At 49.8% G+C, this 22,605-nt stretch overlaps 1 protein-coding gene and 1 long non-coding RNA gene across 2 annotated transcripts in view; both read right to left on the bottom strand.

Annotated features, from left to right (window-relative positions):
- Positions 1-1,278: 1,278 nt before the first annotated feature.
- Positions 1,279-2,963, bottom strand: POU3F1 (POU class 3 homeobox 1). Its single transcript, XM_015883283.3, has one exon. The coding sequence runs from the start codon at positions 2,906-2,908 to the stop codon at positions 1,784-1,786; it is 1,125 nt and encodes a 374-aa protein (XP_015738769.1). The 5' UTR covers positions 2,909-2,963; the 3' UTR covers positions 1,279-1,783.
- A 2,229-nt stretch (positions 2,964-5,192) lies between these two features.
- Positions 5,193-22,605, bottom strand: part of LOC107324084 (uncharacterized) — a 39,851-nt gene continuing 22,438 nt past the window's right edge. The window contains exons 2-4 of the long non-coding RNA XR_001559400.3: positions 15,410-15,527; positions 9,312-14,184; positions 5,193-8,535 (exon numbers count right to left, since the gene is read on the bottom strand). This is a non-coding gene — a long non-coding RNA (uncharacterized LOC107324084). The remainder of the gene's footprint in view (positions 8,536-9,311; positions 14,185-15,409; positions 15,528-22,605) is intronic.

Below are 22,605 nucleotides of genomic sequence, written 5' to 3'. Positions count from 1 at the left end.
TTCAGCTAATACAGAACAATTCGTAAGCACAGCAAAACTGCTGGAATCCAGGATGTTATTGCCCCACCACTCTGTGCTTTGAGATCAAGTCCTGCCTGCAAGAGAAGGCACCTCAACCCACATCACACCTGAAAACACACAGCCCCACACCTGAGCCCAGATGCTTTCCATATGGGGGAAGCCAACACTGCCCCATGCTGCTCTCCCAGCCCAGCAACACATTGAGAGCCGCTCCAATGTGCAGCAAAACCACCTTTCCAAGTGACTTTATTTTCCAGTCTCAGAAAACCACTTGCTGGAATTCGGGATGAGCAACGCCGTGATATTATTGTACATGCAAACACAGGGATGTTGGGGATGGGGTAATTTATAATCTGATGGGATAATTTATAATCTGATGGGGTAATTTATAATCTGAATATTGCCAACGTGTTGTTGCTTTGGGAAGCACTGCACGCATACACGGCCCAAAGGCGCAACAAAAACATCAAGCTGCAATAAATGCAAGAGTTTTCATGCACGAGTTTCCGATCATAAGTTATATTTAATATACAAAAATACATGTACCAAATTTACCTGGCTACCCCCAGAATATCCCCTCCTTATCCCTAGAAAACCCCATCTAAAGCTGCTGGGTCATGAGATGGAATTGATGCCCAGGCTCCAGCAGTGCCACGCCAGGAGCTGAGACCACGGGAAGTCCTGAGCCAAATTAAAAGGAAATCGGATGCTTTACCCCCAGCTCTCAACCGTGCATCCCAGCAGTGGATCTGAGCAGTGCAGGCACACGTGGCACAGTTCACTCCGCACAAAACACCGCAGGACCCGAAGGACACACGGCGGCAGCTTCAGTCCCCGCGGTGCTGGAAGAGAAGAGAGTTAGGAGATAGGGTCGGTCCTTCTCTAAAGAACGGCAGAACTCAGTTTGCAGCCTTCCCTGCGGCAACGGCGACCCAACGGGGGCACGAAGCCGTGAGAAACGGGGGACAGCAGAACAACCTCGGAGCGATAACTCCATATATATAATAATATATATAACCAAACAACGCGGCGTCTTGAGCTCTGCCGACCGACGTCCTCTTTGCTACTCACGCTGCAAAGCAGAAGTTCGGCGCAATGTTAACGAACTCGCGGCACAGAGGGACGCTCCTCCGATGCTCCCGGGATGGATGGAGCTCGGGGTGAGATCAAACAGCCGAGGGGGGGCACAGAGGAATGGGATGCACGATGGACCCCGGCCCGGGGCCGCCCCGCTCCCGAAAGACGACACGAGACCGGTTCCTGGGTAAATGGTTTATGTAAGTAATAAAATATTTACTATAACATAAATAGAAACGTACCCTCGCAGTCTACATTGGTTTTGCAATAAAGATACAAACGAAAAACAAAAAAAACAAAACAAAAAACAACAAAAACCGAAACCAAAGGGGAAAGGGGGGGAGGTATGGGGGGGGGGGGGTGAACCGAACCGAACCTACCAACGGGAGGGAGAGAGCTCCGCGCACGGTTAGAAAATAAATAGAAAGGGGCCGGGACGGGCATTGCCGCATCCTACGGCCGGGCCGGAGCCGGGGGCCCCGCGGGAGGGAATAAATTAGAGATCGCAAACCTTTGGCTACTTCTGCTGCGGCCCCGAGCGGCTCCGGCGCCCGAATAAATAGGGCTGGGGAGGGCGGCCGGGCCGGGCCAGTCCGAGGAAGAAAGGAAGGAAGGAACCGGAGCGAGTCCCGCCGCCCGCGCCCGCTCCGCCGCCGCCGTCGGGGCCCAGCGGCGGGGCCGGCGGTCACGGCACGGAACCGGGCAGCGCGTGGTGCAGCGGCGAAGTGTCCGCCTGTGAGTAAACGTCCTCCATGGGCGGGTGAGGGAGCCCGGCCGGCGTCATTCGCTTCTCCTTCTGCCGTCGGTTGCAGAACCAGACCCGCACAACCTCCTTCTCCAGCTGCAGGGAGTCCGCCAGGGAGGTGATCTCGTGCGCCGAGGGCTTGGGGCACTTGAGGAAGTGGTTCTCCAGGGCGCCCTTGACGCCCACCTCGATGGAGGTGCGCTTCTTGCGCTTCCTGCCCTGCGCCGCGATCTTGTCCAGGTTGGTGGGGCTGCCCGTGCTGGAGTCCGTCTCCTCCAGCCACTTGTTGAGCAGAGGCTTCAGCTTGCACATGTTCTTGAAGCTCAGCTGCAGCGCCTCGAAGCGGCAGATAGTGGTCTGCGAGAAGACGTTCCCGTACAGGGTACCGAGCGCCAGCCCCACGTCGGCCTGAGTGAAGCCCAGCTTGATCCGCCGCTGCTTGAACTGCTTGGCGAACTGCTCCAGGTCGTCGGAGCTCGGCGCGTCCTCATCCGACGGTTCGGGTGGCCCCAGCGGCGGCGGCGGAGAAGCCGCCAGCTCGTGTCCCGCCGCCTCCTCGGCTCCCAGCGGGTCTCGCAGCCCGTGCCCGTGGTGCAGCGCGGGGCCGGGCGGTCCCAGCATCCCATTGATGCCGCCGTACGGCTGCCCGTAAAGCAGCGGCTGCCCCGACGGCGGCGACATCGGGGGCAGGTGAGGGGGCGGCCCCGCTCCCTGCGCCCACCCGCCGGGCTGCGGCACCAAGTGCGGCCGCGGGTGGAAGGCAGCGGCGGGGGGCAGCTCCTCGCGGGGTCCTCCCGGGCCGCCCTTCCCGTGCTCGGCAGCCGGTTGAAGGTGCGCACCGCCTCCTCCTCCACCACCACTACCCCAATCCGTACCGGCGCTGGGCAACCACTGATGGTGCGCCAACCCGACGGCGTGCCCGGCGGCGGCAGGAGCCAAACCCTGCAGGTACTCGTGGTGCATCATCTTCTGCACCTCGCGGTACGTGGTGCCCTGATGCAGCCGGTCACCGTCCGGGTGCAGCAGCGCGGCGGAGCGCGGTAGATACTGCGCGGCGGCGGCCATGGCCGTCTGCGGGACGCGGAGCCGCGCCGTCCTTTAGAGCCCCGCGCCCCGGTGTCGCGCCGGCGCGCTCCCGACACGCCCCCGTACCTCATTGGTCCGCCAGCCTCCACCGCCAACCCGCGCCGCTTTGTGATTGGACGCCGCCGGGTTGGGGCGCCGCCCAGCGCTCGGTTTTGCTATTGGTTGAGGGTTGGCCGCCGGTGCAATGTGATTGGTTCGGGGTGCGCTCGGAGGGCGCTGATTGGAGGAGGGAGGTTCATTCATGCCGGGCGGCGGGCGGCCACGTGGGCAGGGCGCGGGCGAGGGGCGCGGGACGGGGCGGTGGCGGGAATGGGGCACGTGGGCGGGACGTTGAGGCGGGACGGTGTGGGGGTATATGGGACAGTGCGGGGTGATATGGGGCTATATGGCACGGTATGGTGCTCTATGGTACAGTATGGCGCTATATGGTATGGTATGGTGCTGTATGGCATGGTGCTATATGGCATGGCATGGTGCTATATGGTATGGTGCTATATGGTATGGTATGATGCTATATGGTACAGTATGGCGCTATATGGTGTGGTATGGTGCTATATGGCACGGTATGGTTATTTGGCATGATGCTATATGGCACAGTATGGTGCTATATGGCATGGTGCTATGTGGTATGGTATGGTGCTATATGGCATGGTATGGTGCTATATGACATGGTATGGTGCTATATGGCACGGTATGGTGCTATATGGTATGGTGCTATATGGTAAGGTATGGCTCTATATGGCAAGGTATGGTGCTATATGGCATGCTGCTATATGGTATGGTATGGTGCTATATGGCACGGTATGGTGCTATATGGCATGGTGCTATATGGCACGGTATGGTGCTATATGGCATGGTGCTATATGGTATTGTATGGTGCTATATGGCATGGTATGGTGCTATATGGTACGGTATGGTGCTATATGGCACGGTATGATGCTATATGGCACGGCATGGTGCTATATGGTATGGCACTATATGGCACGCTATGGCGCTATATGGCATGGTGCTATATGGTATGGTATGGCGCTATATGGTACGGTATGGTGCTATATGGTGTGGTATGGTGCTATGGCATGGTATGGTGCTATATGGCATGGTATAGCGCTATATGGCACGGCATAGCGCAGTGCAGAATGGCATGGTGTGGTTCTGGCACCGTACAGCCCAATAAAGCACAGCATGGTCCTGTACAGCACAGTGTGTGTGGCACAATATGGCTCTGTATGGCTTCAAGGGCACCAAGAGCTGCAGTCACTGCTTTCAGCACTGCCAGACATTAGCAGCGCACACCTGTCTGTTGTCTACATTACATCCCACTTCCCCAAACCCTTTTTTGCAGCTCTCAGGGTTGGAAGGGTCTCTTTTTACTGGAGATACGCTTGGCTGCTCTCGCTCTTGTCAGAAAGCGTTTTTGTTCTGATGCTGCACTCAAACAAAGTGCAGTTTGGCTCTATAACAGTTATTTGGTGCTGGGAGAAACTTCCCCTGCAGCTGCTTTGTCTGATTGTTGTTTAACGATGCTCTGCCCATGGTCAAGCGGAGGTGAAGGGCAACAGCTGCCCTGAACCGTGGGGAGGTGGGAGCTCTGTCTGAGACATCGGACAAAGCATGGAGAGGATGTGAGTTTTTGGGCATCACGGGATATGTGAGGCCTAGAAGGAGAGGGAGCAGCCCTGGGGGAGTCCCTGAGCCGGTTTGAGGGCTGGCACGGGATGAAGGGTGGAGGAGTTTGTGGGAAAAGGCAACACGACAGTGAGCAACGGCCGTGTCTGGCGGGGCTGGGAGAGGGGCAGGGGACACCTTAATTAACCCAGCTCCAGACTTCACTGGGGCTCGAGGCCCAGCGTGAATGAGGATGGGCACCGGGAACATTAATCACTTCTGAAAATTAATCTCTTCGCCTCCTTGCTCCCATTTGTAACATGGGAACAGAGACAGTGACCTTTGCCAAGGGCTCGGGCGGCCGCCGAAGCAGCAGATCAATACAGGGACGAGTGCAACATGTCAATGGCCGTGTGCTGGTGCCCTCCTGCTCTCCTGGTGGATGTGGACACCAGGAGCCACCTCCCAGAGACTTTTCCTTCCTTCCAAGGTGTGCAGCCCTTTGCTCTCTGTTGGCTGCATCCAAACCCAACGTGTGCCACCCCATGCAGACCCCTCTACCCATCCATTCCCTCTGTGCCAGCAATGAACCATCCCATGGTGCAGGTGTTCCAGCCTTGCAAAGAACTCAGGCTTTAGGAGAAATGGATTCCATAGATCACAGAGCACATTTCAGTAGGAAAATAATGCTCTTTTATTTTCTTTATTTCTTTTTCTTCCCAAGGAATCCTTTGCAACCCCTGCATACGTTTGTAATGAATGTAACCCTTTCCGATGGTTCGGTGACATGCTGTAAAGTATCACTCTTGGATAAGCATTTTCTGTGTATTTTTTTTCTCACCCGACTCATATTCATGTCAGCTCCCCCATGATACAGTGCCATAATATTCAAATCTTTGGTAGCCAATTGCTCTTGATATTTATATCCATTTTTTAAGGGATTCATAATGAATAAATGTGCCCAGCTCTAACTTTATGCAAAATAAGCTGTGTGTACATCAGTGAATCATTAGTAGAAATTCATCATTTCCAAAGGCTGAGGATGAGATCTCCTTTCAAACTCCTATTTATGTGTTTGAGAATTCACCGAAGGAGAAAACGTATTATGTGAGAACTCGATCCCCATCACAGCTGAATTAGAAAGTAATATTGGTTTACACTTGAGGAAACGATCTTCTCAAAGCAAGGTATCGTGCATGGATTGTGCTCTGGGCTTGCTTAGCTTGGTAGAGGTTGAATTTAAAGACTGGAAATAACATAATAATGGAGGAAGATGAGAAATTCCCATTTAATGCCTTCCAAAGTAGCTCCACCTGCAGAACTGAGTGGCAAAATCACTCCTGTAAAACAGCTGAAGGGAGCAGTGACCCAAAGAAGAGCTTTGCTCATCCACACTTTAAGAATTCTTAATTTAGGGAGGGATAACCAACAAGCCAGCAGCTGAGACAATGGATTTAATCACTAAAGTAGCAAGGAAGGGAAATGGAGAACGGTCAATATGGACATGCAAGGTATGGTGCCTGCAATGGGCAGTAGGTGTAGGTGTTCATGTAATTATCTGAAAACTGCCCCAAAGATGTTCTCACGAGGCCAAGATGAATGCAAAAAGTGCTGCTCTCATCTTTTATTGAGCCAATGAAACTTAGACTAAGCAGCCACTAAATTCCTATTTACACAACAGACCTTAATCGCTGCGAAGGAAGCACTCGAAAGTATTCAACAAATAATCCCTGTTTATGAAAGCACCATAATGTGCATTTACATAATCCCCACTTTAAAAAGCTCTATCAGCTCTCAAGTCCTTCAGCTGGAGATGCACGCGGGGGCTGAAAGGCACTGAACACAGCAAAAGCAATGCACAGCTCCCAGTTGGACACTGGGGTGACCACTGCAGAGGGCTCAGCATGCATTGGGTGCTGCTGCATCCAGTCCCTCTCTGCTCTATCTCAGCCCGTTTCCTACATATCACACTGCTTCATCACGTGTGCCTGCTACCAAAAGGAAACAACTCATCTGCAGTGGTTCCTATTGGTGTTCAATGCTGGGAAAGCAGAATTGAGTTCAGTTGGGCTAAGGAAGGGAAAATACACACTGTCCAATTCATTTCCAGTCTCTGATTGATGCGTGCATCCATAACCACATGTATGTATCTTCTGCTGTCAACTCTGCCATGAGCACTTAGAATACAAATGAGAACAGGGACCCACAAAAACACTGGGATTTACTTGGCCAGCATTCCAGTGATGGGGAGTTTTAGCTGTAAATTCTCATCCCCTTCCACAGCTCCATATCAGCCAGCCTTGAGCCTGGAGCTTCAGCCCAAGTCAGCCTCACTGCTGCTCCATCCTCCTCCAGAATCCAAAGGGTCCAGTGCTGGGCTGCTGGGGCAGGGCAGGTCCCACTTTGATCTGCAGGGGCTTCTCCTTGGGAGCTTCATGCACACAGTGCCCATTGCAGTACCTCATCCCAGAGCTGAGCATGCTCCTGAATGGGGGGAACAGGTGGGCTTAGCCCCAGACTGCCAGCATTGAGCATTCCTTCCCCAGTTAACACCAAAGCTCAGGGATTTTGCTCAATGCATTTCAAGTGCCGTTCCACCTTAATAATGAAGCTCGTGAGGGAAGGTTTCCATTTAATGAGGCTCTTTGCAGTTTACATAAAACAACCACATGAATAAATACCCAGTTTAGAAAAGATAAGACCTGGGGATGAGTTTGGAGTGAGTTCAGCACCAAGGATTATGCACACAGCAGATGAAGGTGCCTATAGTTGTGCTGTGTTGTCAGTCTGCAGTCACCTCTGATGCAGCAGCATCTGCATCCAAACAGCACAACAGCACTGGGGCATCTGCAGCTGGACTTGCAGCTCTGTGCATGCAGCACCATGCAGCCTGGCTGCTGCAAAAGAAGTGTTGCATGGGAACAGTTTTCTCCTCTCCAAACAGATCCAGCATTGAACACTGTGTCCTTTTCTTGTCCCCACCCCACAGTGATTGATCTGACAACTCACAGCTCCAGACAGCGGTGTTCCACCCAACAAGCCATGCTTTCCAGGCTGGCTGCCCCAACGGGATGTTTAGGACAGATGTAGGAGAATGGGGAGGCAGCTGTTTTCCTTGCGGCGAGGTTGAGGTGTGAGGGTTGGGAGCTGAAGTGATGAAATCCTGCAATTTTGTTGTTGCTACAAATTACGACTTGTTTGAGCCCTCCTCCTCGGGTTTTGATCTGTTGCGTTGGTGCTAATCCATATGTTTATGCTATGCCAGTCTGGGTTCAAAGCGGTGTAGTTCTGCTCATTGCCAGGACCACACGTCCTGCCCTGCTCTGCTGCACTGCTGCTGCCATCATGTTGGTGCTTTGTGGGACCCCTTGTTGAGCCATTGGGCAGGGACAAGGGGCTGAGGAGAAGGAAAGCATCTATTTTATGCAAAACTATTAACATGCACCTGGGGCAGAGGATTGTGTGTCGCTGAGCATGGGCTGCTTTGTGACATTGCCATCAAATCTCATTGCTCCACGCTTCTTTTTGAGCCAGGCACATTGGTGAAAATGCCCAATGTGGTCATGCTCTGGTCAAACCTTTGAATAACTCACCCAATCTGCCTGTTCCTGTCCTCCCTTTGGCCTTTTCCTTACTCTTGTAAATCATCCTGTTAACCTTTTTCTGTCCTGTAGAGAGCCCCAATGACATTACCAAGGGTTGTGCACCGCCGACCAACATGATACAGCCAGATGTGCAAGGTCCTACCCACAGACTGTGAGGTAAGGAGTTTCTTACGCAAGCCATGAGTGTGGAGCTGAGTGGGAAGAGCAGGTGCTGTATGGGACAAACCCTCCTAGCCACGATGCTGGACACATTCACACTGCTGTGCTGGGAGAGGAGGAGCTGAGGATGAGGAGACTGCCCTGTGCTCTGGCAGGATGCTCCATCTCTGAGTCACGGCTCTCCTGGAGCCACACCAGCCCCTTGGCCAGACAAGCTTTGCCTTCATTAACTCTTTCCTGCAGGAGAAGCAGAAGCTGATTAATTACAACTTAGACTATTTTTTTTCCTCCATTAAACTCCTCTGAGCTCCAGGGGAAGAGCCTTAAGACTCGACTCTGATCCTGCTGCCACTGACGCCAGTAAAAAGCTCCACACAGACGTGGATGGGAGGAGGAGGTGATTCCAAGCCTCAGTTCAGCCTGGAGCACGGCCACACTGGGTGCTGGTGTCCCTCTCTCCCAATACCGTCCCTTAAGCAGTTCCTCCTGGTCCCAGCCCACCACCCATCCCATCACAACCAGCCCTTGCTTCTGGATCTCATCGTTCTTCTTCTCCTCATAAAGAAAGACTCAACACCTCTCATCTTCCAAGCCTAATGGACTTCATTAATTGGACTTTGAAAAAGTGATGACCAGATCTGCAGTGATAGAATTTGGCTATCCAACACCAACGAAAGCAGTGCATTATTTACCCAGCATGCAACCAATGCAACCATTCTGGATATAGGGCAGCATAGTTCAAAGTCGAGTTTTGCTTTGTTTCTTGTGCTGCAAGTCGCTGGCTGGCAGAGGCCCAGCACTGCTCGGGCTGCTGACAGAACTGTCTACCATGGCTGTGAGCTGTGCTGCAGCTTGTCACTCCTGTAATTGAGCCACGCTGTGGGCAGCAAACACCCACTGCACTCACCAGGCCCTCAGGGCTCTGACTTTCTCCTTAGTCACAGCACGGTGATGTGTCACCTCCTCTTCCCATCCCGCTTACTGGGGGCAGCACATCCCAGCACCCCACAAACCTGGTGTTGAGGCTGCAGGAGGAGCCGTGCAGCTGCAGGTCTGCCCACTGACATGCACAGTTGTCTGTCTGTCTGTCTCTCTGTCCTTCCAGGGGTGGGAAGGGGGCTCAATGGTGGCCAGCTATCTGGGTACCTGGGGATACAAAAGTGGAAGAGCTCCCATTAACATGGAGGTTAAAGAAGCCAGGATAGGAAGGGGTGGAAGTGAGGAAAAAAAGGGTTCGGCAGACATCACATTTCATCTTTATTCCTTTTCCTGTCAATCCATTCCTTATTGCCTGGTAAATTCTCTTTCAGGGGACTGCGATTCGGCAATTCAGAACTGCTTCAATCCCCCAGCTGAGCGCGACCTCGCAGGCAGGTTGTTTAATATTCAGGGTCAGATTTCCAACGGCCTCAGTGCCTCAGCTCAGCTTCAGTTGCTTCTGCAAAGCTATAAAAGTTCACAGGAAAAAGAAAAAACCCCATATAACCGCCCCGACCTACACTCAGTTTGCAGCTTTGCCATCGGTAGGGGCTCGTAGAAGGGCTGACCATTTTTGCACAAGTGCTTGAGAGCAGATTTCCACATGAACAAAGAGGAGCCACGGTTTGCAAATGTATCTCAGCAGAGCAGATTCCTACAGAACAGAGTTGATACCTGCACTAACCCAAGTGGCTCCTGCACTGCATCTCCATCTCTTTATTGAGGCCTCCCAACTCATTCCCCTACAACCACACGAATACAAGCAGCGTTTCTCCATTTCGGCTGCCACAAACAGATGCTCCATGCTTTAGAACAAAGGATGTGGGTGATGGTTGAGTGCTTCTTCTCCATGTGCACGGCCCCTTCTAACCATACGCAGCAGAGAAAACACAACAACTTATTTAGAGTGGGCAAATCATGTGGTTAAGATTCATCGCCCGCTGCAGTCATCAAGGAGAAGCACTGGGAAAGGGAAGACCAGAAGCACTGATGACTTTAACAAGAATACTTTCGTTGCCATAAACAATCTTTTGCCACATATTCTTCTCACTACTGATACTTCTCCAAATTCCCATCCCTGTAGTGCTCACAAACAGGGTAGAAGAGCTCTAGAAGTGGTGCCAGCTCAAAGTCATGCCCCCCCCAGTCCCCAACTGCACTGTTCCCTATCTGCACCCTCTCCCCCCACACTAGGTATCATTAGATACCCAACCTCTGGTTCTGATTAAATAACTTGTATAATTAGATTGAGACATCTGCTCATCCCTGGGGGAAGAAATCCTTTTCAGCACTGGACCAAGTCTGATTTGGTTAATTACCTTTGCAGTTCTGTATTAATGCAGTTTCTTGATGGCAAGATGCTGTGGTATCAGGCTTATTCCTCCTGGCTTTCACAGCACTACAGTGAGACAGTTCAGGGATTAGGAACCAGGCACCAAGCCCAGGATTTCCCTCCTTTCTTCACTCATCTCAACACTCTTCTCTGTTTTTCGCTGATTAAAATATTTGGCTTTACTCGCCTGTTGAATACAGTTTCCAGGCTCTCTGATGTGCAAGGATAACAGACTCCTAGTGACTGTCACAGAGCAACGCATCCTGGGATGCTTTGGAATAATCACATTTCTCAGGGCTCTTTGGCGATGCAAATATTTATCAGTGAGCAAATCATAGGATGGCTTGGGTTGGAAGGGTCCCTAAAGCCCATCTGCTTCCAAATGCATTGCTGTTGGCACTGCTGGCTCCTCAGTTCAGCCCTCAGAGGTGCAGCATCCACACACAGACTGGCAAAGCGCAACGGGCACGAAGGGGAGGAACACGGCGACCTGCTCAGCTCTGCCCACGCTGCTCCTTTCCTTTGGTGTCTGCAGGTGGCAGCTCTTACAGCCAGCTGTGTGCTGAACTCCAGCTGTGTGCTACATTCCAGCTGTGCAATGAGCTCCAGCTGCAGTACAGACAGAGGCTGTGTGTCAGACGAGCATCACCAAAGCTGCATAAAGCTGCGTGGACAGATAAAGCAGTGGAGATTTGCATGAAGGCTTGGAAAAGTGCATTGGGAGAAGTGGGTGGCAGCATCCTGGTGGGTGCCAGCCCTGTGGGTTCTGTATAGCTGTGAGCAGACACTGCTCCAAGTGAAGTTGGGTCTGTATACAGCTCCAGCAGCCCAGTACCCCCAGCTTTAGGTATTTCAGCATGCTGCTCTGGCCCCAGTGCTGCTGGGAATGGTGAAGACCCAAATCAGGAGCAAAACAAATGTTATGCAATCGGGCATTTTTCTATCAACAGATGGAAACACCTAATAAGATGTAATCAGCTGTTTGATAATCAGGCTGTAACATAAGGGTAGACTGAGGCTTCCCAGGGAAACATCCACTCACAGAGGCACCTACTTACAGTATATGTGACATGCCAGCCTGTCTCAGGGCTGTCTGAGGAGCTCTCCTGGGCAGCCAGAAGGCACCTTCACATAGAATCGTCCCAGCTCTTCTCAAAGCAAAAAATATATTCAGTGCAGGAATTAATTGTAACACAGATCTGTGAGTTTTATTTTAAAGAGTGCTAGGGAATGGAAGGATGGGGAGGAGAGGCAGAGGGCAGAAGAGCAGACAGATGCCCACAGGAGCTGTGTCCGGCACTGGGCTGTCAGCAGCACCGAGCTCCCAGCAATGCCGCCTTGCAGCTCTGCGCTGCTCTGACAGGTTGCAGAGATTTCCCGTGGCAGAAGTGATGTTTGTTATTCAATAGCTGTTAGGGTGTTTTGTTTGTTTGATTTTCTTCCCGCAGCTTCGGCCAGTTTGTCTGTTTGAAATTCATGGAAGCCTTCAACAGCCGCAGTGTTATGCAGCAGATAAGCAAACTGTTGTGCAGAGGGCCGCCTCCTGGTGTTTGGTGTTTGGGGAAGCAGAGATAATCAGTGCATCACCTCTGGGTGGCTTCTTCATGCTGCTCACCATTGCAGAGACCGTTGTCCTTTCATCCCACACCTCTCTGAGGAGTCAGTCTGTAGAGCTGTCCCTTGCGTGGATGAGTTGTTATAGCCTGGGCCAACTTCATTTGCCAGGTCTATAGATGCGTTGATGGCAATACTAGATGACCTTCAGTCTGGCTGCAGACTGAGAGAGTATGAATTCTGCCATAAAACAGAGCCTGTTGGGTGCTAGAGCAAATCTCATTACTCCACTGAACTGCTGGTGAACACAGTATGTGCTTAGCAGAGACTTACATGGATGGTAGATCCAAAGTGGATCCCATGGCAGCAGATGGGTGCAGCAGCTCCCAGGCTTCAGCCCAGCCCTGAAACCAAAGTCCAGGTGCCAGAAGGATAAGACAACAAGAAGGTGTGATGCACCCCTGGCAGAAGGCGTCCCAGTAGCCACACAAAGCTGGCAGCTCACCAGGAGCAGTCAGTGGCTTTTCTTCAGCGAGCCTCTGTAAAGGGAATTGCTGGATCATGAGGAGCCAGTGGGAGGGATGGGAAAGACAAAGCATCGTGTCTTAGCATCCCTCCTGTGCAAGCCCGATCCCCAGAGCACCTGCAGGGCTCCTCCATCACAGCCCACCCGCAAAGAGAGGCCCAAGCAAAGCCGGATCCAATTGCACAAAGCTGGATCATGGATACTAAAGACAGCTTTGCTTAGTTAATCCTCTGATTGATTTTAAGGCCTCGCAGAGACTCAAAGACTATTAAGAGATTTGTGTTGGCAATGCTTCCAACACAGGCACTGTTTCTGCTGTGGCTCACCCAATGCTTAATCAGTTTTGGCCTCAGCTTTTCCTGAGGAAAGAGCAACCTTCATTTACATTATAAACCTCTTTCTAACCATTTGGTGAAACACCCTCTGGAGGAGCAGTGCCCATGCATGAGCAAAGCTCCATTGGGCTTCAAACCCTAAAGCTGTTGCTGCCGTGCTCCTGGGACTCCCAGGACCTGGTCTGGGGTTCTCTTTGCATTGAAGCATGATGCCATGGTGCAACATGCTGCCCTGCCACACGTCCTCCAGTCTCACTGAACCCACTGCCCACGCACTCGCCTTGCTGTGCTCTCCATTTGGCAGCAGCCTTGCGACGCATCCCCAGCTGCTCCCTGTCTCACTTCCCAACTCCAGCTCTGCTGGGACGGGATGCAATGTGCTGAGTGTGCAGACCTGGGGTGCTTGCTCTTGCTTTGACTGCAGCTGCTCATGTGCCTGCCTGTTTGCTGCAGCACCTGTCTCCTCATGTCCAGATTCAAACTGTAGATAATATAACCCTGCTAGCCTCCTGGGCAGGGTTGTGTGTGCTGGGAGAAACGCTGCCCTTGAACATTGGGTGTGAGTCTGTGGGATTCTTCAGATAGTTTCTGCTTCTGGCTTGTCTGGAAGAGGCTGAAGCCTGACCCTCAGCCCCAGCTTGCTGCTCTTTGCCAGGAACCATGCCCAGGTGACAGCCAGCAGGTGTGGCTGCTTTTCCCATCTCCAGCATCCTGGATTATTTGTGTCAAACCATAAGATGAGCAGTTCTGTTTCCTCCCGTCAGTTGGGCGCTTTGCTACAGCATAAAGGAGCTTACCACAGAGATGGTTTTTAAGCAGCAGCCCAAATGGTTTTTTTGGCTTTTCAGAGCACTGGCAGCCTCCTGAGTGGAACCCAGTGGACACCTCTGGGCAGGAAGGAGCTGCTCAGCACAGACTGTTGTTGGCACAAACTGTGCTCTCGAGCTTTGCTGAATGGTTTGTTTCACTGCAGGCAGATACCAGGTGTTGCACAGAGCCCTCACGTCAGCAGGAGGGCACGTTGCATACATGACACAGCTCTCAGGGTTGGGCTGCTGCTGCCAGATGCACATGGGGCAGCACAAGGTAGGATCAGGATGCTCAGTCCAGGCCTCAGGGCACGCGTGTGTGCAGAGCAGGAGACCCACCACAGACAGCACCTATGGAGCCAAATGAAAGAGAGGTTCATGGGTTTATTGCAGCAGCTTGAAAGAGGATGAAAAACTCAGGGGAGGGCTCTTCACGTGCCAGAAGCCTTCAAACAGAAAGATCTGAAACCAACAAGAGCTGGTTTGAAAGCACCTTTACTTGGCACTGCCACTGCTGTGTGTCCCCAGTGTGGGGCTGAGGAGGGTCCCTGAGCTGATCTCTCTGTCTGTGGGACCAGAAGAGCAGCCAGAGAGGATGGTGTAGTGAGAGGGGGGTCAGCACAGGATCATCCAGTACCTGTGTGAGAACCACTGGCAGTGAATGCACAAAGCAATTTCACTGCTCATTGGGATGGCCAGGAAAGGGAGAAGCCTGCAACTATGAACCATTCAACCAGACAGCACAGAGGAGTAAAGAGCGCGAAGCCCCTGAGAATAAGGCCTAACAGCAGGCAAGGAACAAGGGTTTCTTAAAAATAAGTTGAGCCTAATGAGCCCAAACGACCCCTTTGTTCAAGATGCTGATGGTTCCAATGATAGAACTCGTTTCTGTTCCTCAGCAGAGCTGACCTATGGACACCCAGCTCCCTCGTGCAGCAGAGATGGGCAGTGGGTTGTCACAAACCAGTGCCTTCAGATCGGAGACCACAGCAGGACAGGGAGCTGCAGGAGCTGCCTCGTTTCTGCCTTTTTTAATAGGGCGAGAATTCTGAAGCTGTGAGACAAGAATGCGGGCAGAGACCTGGCAGCTCCATGGTGCTCAGCTGAGCAAAGAAAGCTCTGTTAATAACCTGCAACCCCCAGAGGGAGGGAGGGAGGGAGGGCCGGTTCTGTTTTTGCTTAACCAGGGTCTCCTGCCATTCCTGCATTATAATATCAAAGACCTGTGTGCTGAGAACTAGATAGAAAAGCAGGAGCAGCACCAAATGGACATGTGCCAAACCTGCGGATCTCAGTGGGGTTTGCTGCGGGAGGGCAGGACTGGAGACACAGTCTGGGGAAGCAAAGGCTCAGGGGACAGGATCAGTCTCTAATTATCGTGCAGTTAATGCGAAGGAGCAGCAGGGTGAGGAGAGGGAGGGACAGCAGACACCAGATGAGAAGCACTGACCTGAAGCTAAGGAAGGAGAAGTTTACACCAGACACAGAAAAAAATGATCATAGCATAAAGAACAACTGGCATAGAGCAGAATCCTGCAGGGAGAGGCTGGAAAACTCAATTTCAGGATGCACTTACGAGGAAACCAGGTGCAGTGTGAGCAGGAGAGCTGCGATGATGACAGCAGAAGGACCCAGTTGTCTCACAGTCTTGCTGCACATGCATTGATTGCGTAGTGATTTCAATACAGATCCTTCTGCGTAATTAGAACAAACCCTGTTAAGACTTTGAGTATTGTCCAATGAATTGTCAGCCTGGCTGAGCATCTTCAAACAGCTGAGAATTAGAACTTGGCTGCACTTGCTACAGTTCGAGCCAGACAGAAAAACAAGTAACCAAATGGTAACGTAAACTTCAATGGAAAAGTAATTTTGCTCTGTTGGTTGACTAATGATTTTGGCTGAAAATGTACATTCACCAAACTGCCCCTTTGGATTGTAATGAGTCAGATCCAATTTCCTATCGTCAAACTTTGTAGATGGCAGCCAAGAAAATCGTGGTTAATTGAGGTGAATTATGACACTGAGTTTGGAGCTCTGCTGGATGGGGTTGTCTCTGTCCAGGTTACTCAGCCAAGCTGAGGTTTCACTTCTGCATTTCAGATTCTAACAAACAGGTTCTTTCCAGTGAGAAATACCTGAAGGAATTTGGACCCAGCATAACATCTTTGGAGACTGGAGCCCCTTGGTCCCAAAAGGACACAGGAGGCAGAGCTTCCACATTTAATGAGGGAACCCACAAGCTTCATGTTCAAAGACATGGAAGCCCTGTTAATCCCCAGGTTACAGCACAGCTGTGGCAGACCATAGTGCCTCTTGTGGGAGATGAACAGTGGTTATAGCCACAGCTGTCTGACAAAAGCCTCGCTAGCAATAAATCCTTTATCTTTGCACCTGAACTCATGCTTGGCTATGCCCTATCTCAGGTCAGGAGGAGGACTCTTGCCCTGGATGCCCATCTCGCCCTTTGAGTTTCAGGAATAAGCCTGTCCACAGCTGAGGAGTTCTCTGGTTTCTTCCCACCAAGAACTTGTTTGCTGCAGCCTCAGATGAATCCTTCCTACAACTGTGGTTAACCTCTTCCTATGGTTAGGCTCCTTATGATTCACCTATGCTAAACATTTTGCAATTAAACTCCCCCAGAGAGCAAAACAAGCCTTTATGAGAGCTGCAGAAGTCCTCTGTCTCTGGATGAACCGGGTCTTCTGCTTTTGTTCCCATGGCTTTTTCATAAGTGCTTTGCTAGTTCTCATCCTTGGGTTGCAACGCTTATGGTATGACCATAAGCTTTCATGAGATGGTCTAAAACTACAGACAGAAAGAGTGCTGGTGCTGGTAGGGTCTTTCAGTGTACTTTGTATAGGCTGCTATTCCTTGAAACTAATCTTTTTGATTGATTTTGATTCAGAGAGCGCTCACAGCTCAGCAACAATCCTTCAGCATCCTCCAGCACTTCTGTATGAAGGTTTAAAAGCTTTTCTATGATTTCAAGGGGAAAAAAAAAGGAAGGTTCAGCCCCAACTCTGAGCCAAAGTTTGCTGTGCAGTTAAAAAGTAAATGATCTTGTGGGTTTGACTCCTGTGTTTCCTTCTCACAGTGCCTTCTACACTCCGACAACAGAGCACACAGCCTGAACACGGAGGCTTCATGTTTTATTAATGGTGTCCAATTCATTTCCTGTTTTCATGCTGATAACCTACCGAGGTAGAGGAAGGAATTCAGGTGGCAAGACCTCAGATCCATTTTTCTTCTACCCATGAACGGTTCTCAAGTGGGTATTTCACCAGCAAAATCTCCGCACTGAATGTATTAATGCATTCCCTCCCCAGCAGAACCTGGGCTGCCTTCATTGCTGCGCCTTGGAGAGCCTCTGTGTTCTGCTCAAGGCGAGAGCCTGTAGGTTCTGATCTGATAGATACTCATCTGCTATTCCCATTAATGCATCCAAACCCTACCCCAGCAGAAGTCCCCTTGTCAAACCGAGCCTGCATTAGCAAATCCATTCCCTGTTTGTAGAAATGCCAATTCCTGGTTAAAGACAAATCATTACAGCAATCAACTCAGTAGCTATTCAAAGAGATCTCACTTTTGCCCAAAACAGTGTTACCACTCAAATGAAATGGGGCAGTTTTAAGAAGGCCAATGCTTTGTGCATTCTTTTCCAAGCAGAGCTCTCACATCCCATTCCAAGTGAGCTCTCCACACTTAAAGTACTCCATCAGACACAGCTACAACACAATGGCAATACTGGGAGGGTTCTGCCCATGTGGGAGGTAAAATACATTAGGTTCTGAAGATAAGCAGTAATCCTGGCACCTGGGGAAGCTGGAGCTGGTGCACTACCTGCCAAGCTCTGTCTGCCATATGTGCTATGGGTGTTTGAAATGCAGGCTTTGCTCGGGCACCTCCTGGGAAAGCAGACAGCTCTGCTTTGGCCCAGCAGCAGTTCTAAGCACCTCATTAGCTGCTTTCTTTCAGAGCCATCAGCCAGGAAAGTTGACCATGCTAACAAGCACCTTGTCCCAGAGCTGTGCCTCTTATAGGGAGCAGCAGAGCTGCACCATGTTGGCTCTGCCCAGCAGCAGCTCTTCCATTAGGTGCAACTCTGCCCTGTGCCACTTCACACCAACCTTCACAGAGGCCCACTTTGCAGTTCCTTGGGCTTGAGACATAATACAGAGGTGAGTCTGACAAAACACTCCTGCAAACAGCATAAAACTCCCTTCTGAAAGATAAGAAACAATATTTCCCCCATGATTCCCATACTGGCCAGAGATGCCCATCCTGCTCCAATCCTTCACTTTTCCTTTAAGCAGGAAACACATTAACAACAATTACTCTCCTCTAGCTTCTTCTTCCTAGGAAAGCTTCTCCTTGAGCTAATAGCAGTTCCCTGAGCAGTACAGCCCTGCTCTGTGGTGCAGGAGGAGCTGTGCCACTGAACTCCCAGGGTTTCTTTCAGGATCTTTTCCTTTGAAAGATAACCAGCCCTGTGATGGGATCAGTAACCTCCTCTGTGCTGGCAGCGGACGTGCACGCCTGGAGGTGCAAGTGTGTGGTCTTTGGGTGTGGGGAATGAGGGAGGGGGGTGACCTGAATGCTGGAGTTCAGAGCAGACTATTTCACTTTGCCTTCTCTTGCATCGGGAACCCCGAGCACTTAAAGGAGTTCCCTTTCCCACCTGTGATGGAATAAAAGCGTTGCAGAGCTGAGCTGCCTCTTGTCAAGCAGAATCATTAATGGGATGAGGCTGGAAGGGACCTTGGGGAGCTCACACAGCACCACATCTGCCTTCTGAGCCTCTATTCCACACCTTCAATGCCATTCTCATGGTTTCAGTGGAGAAGAAATACCATTATTATACAAATGGGAGCGGAGATTCACAGGTCAGCCAGGACATTTGCACCTAGGGCACACAGGAATACCCACACACCATAACCTTAGTTCAGAAATGAGACAACTGGCCACCTCACACCACCTCAACATATTCTACACAAACATTGAGCAGATACACACAGATCCACGTGTGCCATAGGAGTCTCAGTGCCCAGCTTCCTCCTGTCTCAATGATTTAGCCCCGGACTGGTGGAAAGACAGGACCACAGGACTCTGCAATTCTTCCCTTACAGACAATTTTTGTTTGACTTGTTGTTAATCTGCGGTGACAGAAACTCCACAGCCCCCCAGCAATCTGCTCCAGCAGTGACCTACCTCTACCATCAGAAGGATTTCCTATTTTTTTCCCCTGACTCTCCAGGGCCCAGTTTAAGCTATTATAAGAGTAGTGTGGGAGAACGGAGCTCTCTCTTTCCTCGCTGCACCATTTTGCTTGTGTGGCAGCAGCTCCGTTGTAGCCTATTTGCCTCCTCTGGACTGAACAAAACACAAACACACTTTAGTCAGTCCCTCTTCACAAACTGTGCTTTCTAACTTTCTATTTAGACATCCTTACTGTGCACTTCCAGACGTGCATCAGCTGGAGAACGTCTCTTGTGAATTCCACTTCAGGCTTTGCTGCCGTTCAGTAGCATGGAAGAATGACTGCACGTCTTCCAGCAACACGTTCATATACATCAGCACAGTGTTGGACTGGTTTTGTATATAAAAAAAGAGAGCTTAGATTGCATTTTCGAGCACCAAAGTGTGACGCAATGCCAGGCACTAAAGTACCTTCAGCCCTGTAGGTCTGATGGGGCACAAAAGAGGAGAAGAGCCCATGTTCCCATCTCCACGCCCAGTATGATCTGTATTGCTGATAACATCACAAAGCATTTGATCACATGGCCCAGCTGGCATTGCTGACGGATCCTAGCATCTGCTTTTTTTTCTTCTAAAGAAATAAGTTATCTAACGATCAGTGTGCCCATAGGGGTGTATGGAACCTTGCTTGAATACTCTGCAGATCAGAAAACTGCGAAGACATTTTTGTAATACTTTTTAAATTGTCATCGCAATAATCAGACCACAAACGTTTCTGACTGCAGGCAAAATAAATGAGTTTTAAACCACTGGACACTCTTTATGGTCATTGGCCACTTTGAAAGCTGGCTGTTCTGGTGCTGGAGGGATACAGGTGAAAGCAACTGCTTGGGATCACCCAGCTCTGCTGACGGGCACTGTCACAGGGTGGCAAGTTATGTAAGCACTCCTGCTCTGCATTCTTGGCAGCAGACCACATGAAAATTCCCTTCAGATGTTGATGGGATAAAGGAAAAAAAAAAAAATCATATGTATGAAAATCACCTTATCATTTACAATGCAAATCTTGGAAGGAAAGTTGGTAAATTAAGTTAGAGAATCGCCTAAATTAAGCTGGCATTCTATTCTAGTGCTTCAAACTCTGAAAACATTGCTGGCTGACAAAACAAGCCCTGGAATGATTAGCAAAAACCCTCCTTCAGAGGCAGCAGACGAGCAATCCCTTTGAACCTTCGCAGCACATCATAAACGCTCAGCAGACTTACAGTGTGGCAGTCCCAGTGCTATCAATTATTTACCCTTTTTCTGTTTACCTTCAGGCAGCAAGTAATTATTTTTAAATATTAATTTAGTTGTGTCATGTACAGTTTGTGGTTTAGCTCTGAGATCTGAGATACAGAAAAGCAAACTGCATCTCAAATCACATTTAGCTGGTGACGCACTGATAGTTGGATCCCCACTCCAGCTAGTCAGCAGCTGCACTCAACTTCTTCTATCATTAGAAACAATACTCTGTTCATTGCAGGAATGTGAAAGCAATTTTCTTAATAGGAAAAGACACTTATTTTTTTAGTCTGGAAGTCCCAGAAATTGGAAAATCTGAATAGGAGAATATATTGTTCTAAAAAGTTTCAGGTTTATTCAGCTGGATTTTTTTTCCCTCTTATTTTTCCCTTCAAAATTTCCCCTCAGTGTTTTATTCTCTCCATCTTCAGCTAATTTAGGCTGGGAAGAAGTCGGCTGTTGTTCCTATAGCCCTGAGAGAAAGAGATCCTGGGGGACAGGAGCTGCCTTCCTGCACTGAAAACACCACTTCTTAGAACCTCAAAGGAGAAGATGGCTCCTGTCAGCTCACATGAACGTCTTTCCTCCTTTTTTAAAGTTCCTGCCAGGAAAACAAACATTCGTTCTAATTCATTTGTACTGAGATACAGACACCTGCCCACAGAGAGGCGGAAGCAATAGCAAGATATCAAGTTCAGGGTGAACTACTGGCTCCAGTGAGAGCAGCAGGACTGACATCTTCCTGAACCAAACTGCTTCTGACTATCAGAGAAACCTACTGATAACATGAAACATGAGCAGCATCATATGGTTGCATGATCCAGCTAAGGTACTGTTCCAGCAAAGGAATATCTATAAAATGACCCATTGAAGAGCAGTGTTTCACAATGGGAAAAAACAACAATGATATATGATCAAATCGTATTCTTCCTGCCTTCCCCTCCCCCCAAGCTTTGCCTCCTTAAGTCATGCCTACCTGTCAATCCTGCCCCATTATTGCTGCTGCTACAACCTCGCTAATGTGCACTCATGTTTTCCAAGAGAGGGGCCATGTCAAGCATCTTTTTTTAATCTAAGTAGGAAATTGCAACCTCTGGTTCACCTCCAGTTCATCTCCCACCTCCCCCACCACTGTAAATACAGATGGAAGGGCCAGAAACAGCAGTTAAGATCACGCATGGTGTAAAGGGAATGCCACCATGGACATGAACTTCTTGTAGTCTGCAAGAAATGTGCTCCAGCTAAATAGATCCCAGAAAGCCAGATGCCTTGCTTTCATTCTAATCCATAGAACTGCACATCATGCATTAGCTCAGAGGTTTAAGATTAGCTGTATATAGGTGAAGTCTTCTGTACATTTTGTATTTTAAAACAAAATTTTCAATTATAAAAGACTTATGGAACAGAAGCATTCTGGACTCCTACTTGACTTTAGGGTCAGACACTGGTACACTGGTGCACATATTCTGCATTCTCAAGCCATAAAGCTCCTTGCTTGGAAAGACTAAAGGCACATGCTTAACTCCAGTCCTAACATGGGAAGAAAGGACAATGCCATCTAAGAGGAGGTCCAGTAAAGTACAAGGCACAAACTAGAGCAACCAAATGGGCCTGTTGTCAGTCAGCAAACTCCTAAAACTTCTACCTGATCTATAGGCCTTTTATCTGGTATTAACAAACAACTCTGAGGCTGGAAATCATCTCTGTTTTTGCTGGCTTGGCTCCCATTTACCTTGGTAGCAACATTGACCAAATGCTGCCTGGACAAATGCCAAGTTTCTCTTAACCTTGGCCAGCAGATTTAGATCCTGTCCTTTTGTGAAGTCATTTTATCCAAGGTGAATGAGGATAATGTCTGAAGAACCAACTCAAGTGTTAAGGGTAACGGCAGTGACTCTTCTCTTCCCACCAGGAGCCATGCAAGTAGGCAGAGGGCCATAGACCCCAAAGGTGAATCAGTTCCTTCAAAAGTGCAAATGGAATACATAAAGACACCACTGAGCTTATATATATTCCACCCTACAGGGCCAATAATTTCTTTTTTTCAGGTTAAATCTGCCTCACTTTCTGATATAGATTTCTACAGCTGTGTATAGGTCAGCCCTATCTTCAGCCTTCCATGAGGTGGCACGGTGGATGTGTGATGATGGCTTCAAGCTGAATGTGGAGACACAGGGGAACAGAATGAATCACAGAGTGATAGAGAAGATACCTCAGTTTTAATAAGGATGGGAAGATAAAGGTTTCTCCTTCTTACAATTTCACATTAATTCAGTGTATTAATGAGCAGCA

The sequence above is a fragment of the Coturnix japonica genome, chromosome 17, assembly GCF_054131305.1.
Source record: "Coturnix japonica strain WE chromosome 17, WE-NBRP24, whole genome shotgun sequence".
In the NCBI taxonomy this organism is placed as follows: domain Eukaryota; kingdom Metazoa; phylum Chordata; class Aves; order Galliformes; family Phasianidae; genus Coturnix; species Coturnix japonica.
This window is presented reverse-complemented; position numbering and strand designations above follow the sequence as displayed.